This window comes from Nuphar pumila, chromosome 3, assembly GCF_984573655.1.
Source record: "Nuphar pumila chromosome 3, dmNupPumi1.hap1.1, whole genome shotgun sequence".
Classification (NCBI taxonomy): Eukaryota; Viridiplantae; Streptophyta; class Magnoliopsida; order Nymphaeales; family Nymphaeaceae; genus Nuphar; species Nuphar pumila.
The window spans coordinates 39,766,189-39,775,466 of NC_143251.1; the positions used below are offsets into that span (position 1 = coordinate 39,766,189).

At 40.5% G+C, this 9,278-nt stretch overlaps 1 protein-coding gene and 1 long non-coding RNA gene across 3 annotated transcripts; both read right to left on the reverse strand.

Annotated features, from left to right (window-relative positions):
• Positions 1–1,440: 1,440 nt before the first annotated feature.
• On the reverse strand, positions 1,441–3,276 carry LOC149842655 (uncharacterized). The gene is made up of 2 exons (XR_016431082.1): positions 2,431–3,276; positions 1,441–2,071 (listed from the first exon to the last, which is right to left on the reverse strand). It is a non-coding gene; the product is annotated as an uncharacterized LOC149842655 (long non-coding RNA).
• Positions 3,277–3,570: 294 nt separating this feature from the next.
• On the reverse strand, positions 3,571–8,902 carry LOC149842656 (calcium-dependent protein kinase 25-like). Of its 2 annotated transcripts, none has more exons than XM_090001532.1 (5): positions 8,826–8,902; positions 5,315–6,067; positions 4,934–5,230; positions 4,099–4,482; positions 3,571–3,958 (listed from the first exon to the last, which is right to left on the reverse strand). In XM_090001532.1, exons 2-5 carry the CDS (start codon positions 5,895–5,897, stop codon positions 3,747–3,749), a joined length of 1,476 nt encoding a protein of 491 aa, XP_089857658.1. In that variant the 5' UTR covers positions 5,898–6,067; positions 8,826–8,902; the 3' UTR covers positions 3,571–3,746. The 2 variants fall into 2 exon arrangements, with proteins under 2 accessions (XP_089857658.1, XP_089857657.1); XM_090001531.1 differs by lacking the exon at positions 8,826–8,902 and adding an exon at positions 6,149–6,319.
• Between the last annotated feature and the right edge of the window lie 376 nt (positions 8,903–9,278).

Here is a 9,278-nt window from a genome sequence, read left to right on the forward strand (position 1 = left end):
ACTGATCCTTACCATTTAATTTCTAAATCCAATCCATTCTAGCATGGTGGCAGGCAATTTTCTCTCGTTTTACAGGTGTTAGGTGTTGAAAAAAAAGGATATTTTTTGGTATTTTCATTCATTAAAGTCAATTCATTGATCTTTGGACAAGGCGTGTCTTTGAAATACATCTTTTAAAACAGGCGATTAAATGTAATAATTGAAACGTTAGGCACTATTTGTAAATAGCTAAGTTAGGCACCATTTTGTAAATTGCGCTTATGTCTTTCTTTGGCATCTAATTTTGTTATAATAGACGCTAAGGATTGCAACTAGAGAAACTAATGATGCATAATTTGGAAGAAGAGACTTTGTAATTAATTCTAATTATGGTCTCAGTGACAATTAAGGGTGGCAATTTTTGACATGACCCGCAAACCCGCCTCTTAGGCGGGTTCGGGTTGGGCTTAAGCCAACCCGTTTAATAAACGGGTCGACCCGCATAACCCGTTTATTAAACAGGTCGGGTTCGGGTTGGGGGTATGCCAACCCGCCAACCCGGCTGACCCGTTTAATAAACGAGTTAGGCGGGTGGGTCAACCCGCCAACCCGTCTGCCAACCCGACCCGTCAACCTGACCCGCGAACCTGAGAACCCGTTTACCCGACCCAACCTATTTATTAAATGGGTTGACGGGTCGTGTCGGGTTACCCGTTTATTAAACGGGTCGGGTTCGGGTTGAGGTATGCTGACCCGCCAACCCGTCGGGTCGACCCGCCAACCCGTCGGGTCGACCCGCCAACCCGTCGGGTCGACCCGCCAACCCGACAAGATTGCCACCCCTAGTGACAATCACTGCATAATATTGAACATCATGTGATTATATGCCAGAGGGCCCAGCAGGATGCTGGAAACCACTATAGGTTTCAAAATGACAGGCAGATTGAGTACATTGAATAGTAAGCATAAGGATTGTTTGATGGCTTGTTCAGGATTGAACAAAATCAACAAAAAAAAAATGACAACATAGTTATGTTTGTTCGATAATAATTGTACCAAGTCTAATGTTTGTTTGTATCAGATATTGTGTTCTAAATGTGCATTGTTTGATGACGAGGGATGATGACAAGCAGATAACTTGGACAGTTATGAATAATGGGTTGAATTATTTTATTTTTTATCGTATGACCTGATCAGTCCACCATTTTACATATTTTAACAAGCTTATTATGGATTTTTGCCCCAAATATGGATCAAATTACAAAAGTATGTTTAAAATCATGGATTTTTTTTTCCCAATATGAATTTATTATTTGAATATGAATGTTAAATTGGATCCAACATACAAAAACGTATGTAAAACAACTAAGCAATAACTCTTTCTATATTCTAATGTTATAACTGGTATTAAAGTTAACCAGAAAACGCAAAAAAGCCCTTTGAAAGAAGCAAAACAAACCCTTGTTGAATATGAAAGAAAAGTCCCATAGCAAAAAGAATACGAAACAAATACAACAAATACATTGCAAGATATGGTTACACTGTAAACACATTGGACCTAATTTCATAAAATGCCATGCTTGAATATATACACTAGAATTATCAAGTGGCAGAGTTGCAGGCTCATCCGTTGATTCATCCAGATGAATCTGAGCAAAATTGCTGATCATCCCGGTCCTCTTCCTTTTCTCTTCCTCTGCTTTCTCAACCTTTCACATCTTCATCAGCTTTAGCGATTGCTCATGATTGCAGAACCAGCAGTGTTTACCTTCTGTTCAGCGACAGCAAGCATAGACTTGGTCCTCTCGGAAAATTAAAACCGTTCATCCATCTCCCCTCATTTTGTCATTGACAACAGCGATTCCAATGCTTAGTTTCTCACTCAGTCCAATCTTAATCTTCTGGTCAATAGATGCAACAGTAGCTGAATCATTGGATGTCAAATTAAGTTTCTCATAAAATGTCTTTGCTTTATTCAGAGCATCCTTCCCAAAGACAGCTCTTCGCTAGCATGCTGCTAACCACCTCTTCTGCTCTTTGGACAGCATAACTAGCAGCGTTGGTGGACTGACTTTCCTTTGCCTATGACTTACTGAATAAAGTTTTCAGATATCAATAACCAACCAACCAAATTGGGGCCAAAAGGTAGCAGTTAGTGTTTTACTTTGTAAATCATCACCAATTTGCATCTTTCAATTTAAATGAATTAGATATCGATAAAGGGGAATGATACAAATGAAATCATGGTCCTAGCACTCAACAAAAGAATTTAAAAATGTATAAAGAATCCATATTAATTAATTTCTTCCAGTGAGAAAGGAAATCTCCAAATAAAATCATGGTGTGTCCGCAAAACCCTAGACAGGAGAAAACTTAACACGTTGAAACACAAAATCAGCAATATGACGCAAAGAACGAGTCCGCAAAAACCCCACACAGGAGAAAACTTACCGGAGGGGGATCGTGTGCTCGCGGCCCCTGAACAAGTTGTAGAGAGCGAGCACGGAAAACATCGCAATGCCGACGTATGTTATCTTCTCCCATTTTCCCCTTTCATCTTAACCACCACCACCACAACCACCGTTATCATTCAGAAACCGCATGTTTTCACAGAAAAAAGAAAACGAAACAGACGAAAAACATATAATCACCGCATCTCATAACCCTATAACGAGATCGCTTTCAAAGAACGAACCGATAGACAGACGGATCTAAAAGAGGCGGAAGAGTAGGGAAAAAAGGAAGGGAAACTCATGGTCATCGTCGGGAAGGGAGAAAGAGGACAAATTCCTATTTGCCTTGCGAAGGATCCTTCCTCTGCCCCTCTAGACGCTTTATAGGAGAGAAAGAGGGAAAAAGACGGAAAATGGGAGGGATCGGGCACCCACGTCGAGGTGTTTTTTTTTTTTTTACTTTGTTTCCCGTCCCTGTTCTTTTCGTAATAGGGGTAGAACGGTGTTAAACCCTCATTTTGGATGCGACGGACGGTGTTTCGTGAGTCCGCTGCGTCCCATGTTTGTTACAAAACACGTAACTTTCGGCCATTTCATCCCACATAACACCATCAAACAAGCCCTAACCAAGCTGCCAGGACAGTGACAGTAAGTACAGCAGGTAAAGCCAGTGGTAAAAAATGGCGGTCAGTAGCCAGGCATCATTTTCCTGCACTAGTGAAGAATATCACCACGAGAGAGAGGGGGGTCAGGGCCCACCCCCTTTACATCACCATCACCACCCGAATGTACACATCCCATTCTCAAACATCATTTTGGAACTGTCGGTAGTCCTCTGGACCGGTTCAACACTAAGACAATGGGATTTTTTTTTTTTTGATATTTACACGGAGAAACTGCCCCCAGTAACAGAGCCTTGTGAGAGGTCGGTAAGCTTTTAAGGTCGGGCCAGTGCAAGCGCTAGCCTGTCAGTTGTGGGGCTCAACAGCAGATGGTGGGTGATCAGGTGCAGCAGCACACAAAAATGTGCAATAACATTACACCTGATCCTCACTCAATGACCAAAAACCAACCCATGGATCAAGTTTACAATGACGTTGAAATTTCTGCAATTACTATAAGCAATGCCAACTAGAACTTAACTGCTCAAACCATGCAAATCAATGATATTAGCCGAAATAAAAAAGAGATTTACAAGCGCCTCTTGAGAAAATATCCTGATAATCGTTTCCACTTTACAAAGAAGTTGAGCTACTCCACATTGAGATGCTAGGTGATTTCCCTTTCTGAATTTTGCCAGTGTAGGCATAAAAGTTAACAAACAAGGGATGACTGGAAAGATGTAGCATTTGAAAGATGCGTCAAAGAGGCCCATCGTATAACTGATCCTGTCACCATTAAGTCCAGGTTGCCCAGCTGCTCGAACTCACCCAGGCCAATGGTGCGGTTTCTCCTGCTTTTCCTTGCATCAATACAGTCTCCGTGAGAGGCTGAGGACAGCATTAGCATCTTCCTAAAGCTCAGGTCTGCATGAAATGAAAATGAATTTAGCACACACCACCATAGAAAAACAAATTTCAAAGTGCTTCTCATATGGTAGGACAGTTTTAGGCTAAATTCTTAAACCAGCAAGGAGAAGAATTGAATAAGAATGAGAAATGATCACCTCTGTCCATGACGGTTGAATTCTCTAGGTTATCTGAAAATGAAGACTGCTTCTCCTGCTCGTGGGGAGTGCACGGACTGAAGAATGCAAAGCTTGGCACCGAAACCATAGGCGAAGCAAATTCCTGGTTGCTAGATCCATCACTCCTAAATGAAAAGCCAGCAGATGGGGAACACACTGAAGGATCGACCACAAAGGAAGAAAATGATGATTTGCAAGTAAATGTAGGTGAGTGCTCCTGTTGAACATCACCAAAAACTGCATTGCCAGAGCTCAAGCTAAAGTCATGATTCATAGAAATGAGTTGCTCGGGTGAAGAGTCCTCGACTGAGGGAAATTGGCCTTCACTTTCCAGCTTCTCTCCATTTTTAATCCAGCAATGGTCTGCAAATATAAAAGGATCACAATATTTTTTAGGAATACAGCAGAGGGGCAAGAAAAGAATTACCGATGCAATCCTAGGATCACAACAATGATGAGTAAAAGAGAATTAATCTTTAGGTAGGCATTACAGAGTTATCTTTTTCTTTCCCTTTTCTTATGTAATTCTGTTTTCCTTTGCTCAGACAGTAGACATCAGGCATAGGGAAGACCAACTAATAAAAAGCAGATGAAGTGCCTCGCCTTGGACCAGGTCACAGTCCTATTAACAAAGCTATGACAACCAAAATGCACATGAAGCTTTAACGAAAAGCACAAAGGAATACCAAAAAAGGGCATCTATCTTTGCAATTTACTGCTAAATGAAAATGGTTCAACGCCACTAAAGTAACCTCTTTGAGCCAGCTACGCATTTATGTTGGAAACATGTAAGCATATACAAAGGTCGACATACCTAAGACCTGTGCTGCAGTAAGCCTCTGGCTTGGATCTCTGCAGAGCATTCCCTTGATCAAATCCTTGGCAGAAGGAGATATTTGATCCCAAGGATCTGATGGAAACCATATTTGAGCAGCCTTGACTTCATCAAAAATCTTCGCCCTAGTCTTCCCCCAGAACGGAGGAACACCACTAAGAAGCATGTAAAGAATCACGCCGGCACTCCATACGTCTGCTGCTTGGTTGTAGCCCCCAGCAAGAAGTTCTGGAGCAATATAAAATGGACTGCCAACTATTCCATACAGATTCTGCCCTGTTGGAGGAAAGTTTTTGTCATTTGGTGATAAAGTTGACCATCGACAAAAGCAGAGAACTTAACTGTAAACAAAAATAATACCTGGTCTGACGTAGGTAGCAAGACCAAAATCTGCCAATTTTATGGGTGCTTGCCTTGACATTGTAGTTGCCAGTAGAATGTTCTCTGGTTTCAGATCTCTATGGACAACACCCTTGTCATGGCAATACATCAAAACTTCCATCAATGGCTTAAACAGACCTGCGGCATCTGTTTCTGAAAAACGACCATGTTCCTCTAACAGATGGAAAAGTTCACCACCTTCACAAAGCTCCATGACCAGATGCACATAATCCTCCTCCTCAAAGACCGCCTTAAGGTCCACAACATTCGGGTGACCTGATAATCGAGCCATGATTTCTATCTCTAGTTTGATGCTACACACATCTTCCAATGTCTCCAATCTATTCTTTGGAATGGATTTGCATGCCAATGTCTCCCCTGTCAGCTTATCAGAACAGGTTCTGATGACCCCAAATTGGCCTGAGCCCAATTGCTCTCCGAGCAAGTATCTATCCTCCAAATTACAAATTTGTGTTGCATCTAGAATTGGCTCAGTCAGAAAACGAACTTTGTAACAATTAGGTAAGCATGCTGAAAGTTTGTTGCCCTTCGCAATTGCCATTACCAATCTGTAGCTCCAATCACAAAGAAGAACTGCTTTCGATTAACCCAGAATGGAAAAAATACTAGATCTCTTACAGACCCAACGACGAACCAACAGGGTCAACCTAGTGAATCTTTTGCCTTTTCAAATTTGATGTCTCACCAATCGTTCCAACAAAGCATTTGAACCTGGCAATAAGGACAATCCAAACAATTAGATCCAAAATTCAAAAAACAAACCCCATTGTTTCTGAGCATGTTTTCTCTTACCAATATATTAGAAGTATGAAAAGGCTCCTGCATCTTTCATCTCAAGAGCATGTTACTGAAAGCCATGCTTGCAGATATAGAGCACGAGCCTATATAAAGTCGATTTGGGTGATAGATAAATCCCAGCGGTTTGACAGTGCCAAGAAGAGTCACTTCAGATGAGGTTCTCAATCCTGGACACAAATTTAAACCGCAAAGATTTAAGGGTGAATTCTGCGACCAGATTTGTAAAGAAAACAATTAAAGCAACACAGTACTTTTGTTTGCCTTTTGCACTTTCATTTTTGGATAACCAAGCTGAGATTCAATCTTGATCCCGTTGGCTACGAACATGCAACTTTTACAAATCCAGCTATCGGATTCTACCCAAGGCAACACAACACATATCAAGACATGCTGTTAATGGTATGCTATCAAAATCCACATCTAGTATCCCAGCACACACATACACGTAGGGGTGGCAAAACCTGACACGATCCGCCAACCCGACCCGTCAACCCGCCTCCTTAGGCGGGTTCGGATTTGGAAAAAACAAACTCGTTTAATAAAAGGGTCAACCCACCTAACCCGTTTATTAAACGGGTCGGGTTCGTGTTAGGGGTATGCCAACCCGCCTGACCCATTTAATAAACGGGTTAGGCGGGTGGGTCAACCCGTCAACCCGCGAACCTGAGAACCCGTTTACCCGACCCAACCCATTTATTAAATGGGTTGGCGGGTCGTGTCGGGTTACCCGTTTATTAAACGGGCCGGGTTCGTGTTTGCCACAGCCGACCCGTTTAATAAACGGGTCGGGTTCGGGTTGAGGTATGCTGACCCGCCAACCCAACACGACTGCCACCCCTACATACACCCATATGCACATGCACACATATACACACGGATGAAGTTGCACTCTTCATAATATTAAATGAGGCATAAAAACAAATAAAAATGAATTCATATTTGTTCAATTCTATTGTTTCAAGTGTCTTGAAACAAAAAATTAAACAACATTTGCACTGTAAGCATGTTGGATGGAAAGTACAAACACTAGATATTATCAATTTGATTTTAAAATTGGCATCTGAAGACTATTGAGTTTAGACTTGTTACAGACTAAAATGAACTGATTTACGACACCATCAAAGGATTCAAGCATAATCAAACTGGAAAAAAAAGGAACAAAGGCCTGGACACCAAAACCTCCCAATCATAAAGATATATATATATATATATATATATATATATATATATATATATATATATATATATATATATATATATATGAGATTTTTCTATGAAAGATAAGTTAGGATAATAGGAACAATGAGATTCAGATTCAAGAATTATTATGATCCAAACCCAAGATCCGACCCCTGTTAGTTATTTGGATTAGGATTGGATCCATTTGGGTCCAGTTTGGATCCGGATCCATTTACCATAGTGATAAGTCCCACTGAGTCGTGGGACCATCTGTAACTGTTAGTCAGTCACGGGAAATCATATGAGTATCCCTGCGTGGTTGAGGGCAGGGCACGTGAGAAGAGATTTTCCTAAAAAGTTTCTTATCTACAAGAAAAGGGTCCCTGCTCTATTCTTCTCATCTTGTGCTGGGACTCACCTAAGGCAGAGAAGAAACTAGAGGAGAAGGCTTTTGTACTCTACTCCAAACATCCGAGCTCCATCATCTATCCATGGCAGGGACACAAGGTACATGTTTCTGTCCTCTATTTTAGCACAGTATGCATGTACCATATTGTTTTAGCCTCTGGGGTCTTTTTGACTCCATCAACCCTATGATCCATAATTGAGTTTTTCTGAAAAGCATTTTGTTTAAATATAACTTTTAGTGTTCTAAACCCTTCACTCAAAAGAACTCATTTTTGCCGATCTTTTGAGAAAGCCAGAGTTTCAGTTGCTCTTATTCCTCGTGTGCATAAATTTTTCAGACAATTGCTAATGTCCAATCAGTACACCGAACAATAGAAACATCGTCACATAAATGACTAAACAGAAAACTGAAAGCAAAACACTCGAATTTCCCAAGGAACCAAATATTTCTCATACTATACGAATTCTTTCTAATATTAGTAGTGTCCGAAAATCCTCTCTTTCGACAGAAAGTTAAACATACCACAAAATTATCAAAGATAATCCAGAATTGCAGGTTAATTCTCGAAACCCACGAAGAAAACCGAAAAACCAACCTCGACCTTCAAAGCCAAAAATATCACAGACCTCTAAAATGACCAAAAAATAAGGAATTTGTCCTGAAAAACTCTCAGAAATGGTTTAAAAAAAAAGAACTTTTTCTAAACCACAGAACCCAGATAATCGACATCAGAAAAAAAAAAGCAAACGAAAGACACAGATTTTCTGAACCGAAGATCGTTCAAAAATAGGGCCACCAACAAAAAGTCTCCTCATTAGCACGCCAGATCTCCGCAAAACAACCAAAAAATCACCCACATTCATTTTTTTTCTCATCCTCCTTCAAAATACCCCAAAAGACGACAGCCCAATTCGGCAATTCCTACCCAAACACCAAAAAATAGGGAATTTTCTTCACACCAAACACAGACAAGAAAAACTATGCATCTCAGAAAACTAAAACGAATACCCAAAACAATAATTCAAAGAAAAGAAAAAAAAAAGGAAAAAGAAAAAAAGAAAGGAAAGAAGGGAAGGAACGAACCTCTGGAAAAGGGGAAGAGAAACCCTCTGAAGCTCCCTCTCTGGACGTATCTATCCTTTGGGAAGGGAAAAGAAGCCTTCAAACGTAGCTCGGTGCGCCTTTTATAGGCGGAAAAATCTATTTTTTGATATTTTTTAATCAGCAATAATGATTTATTTAATACTTAAATAAACAATATATTGATTGCTGGTTGGTGGCCGTGCATTGAATAATACCAAAATCAAGGTGGCCCCCCGGACGTGAAATCCAGATATCAATCCAATTTACTAGATCGGTCTTTTTGGTTTGTCTCAGCGGACTGAAAAAATAACGGAAATATAACGCCAATGTAAACAACGGGTTAAATATTATTTACTTTTTTTTTTTACGACGAAGGAAAACCCTTACCAAGAACTGGGTCACTTTTAATGGACTTAGTTTGCTACAAGGTAAACCTCTGGGTTGAGGACAGGA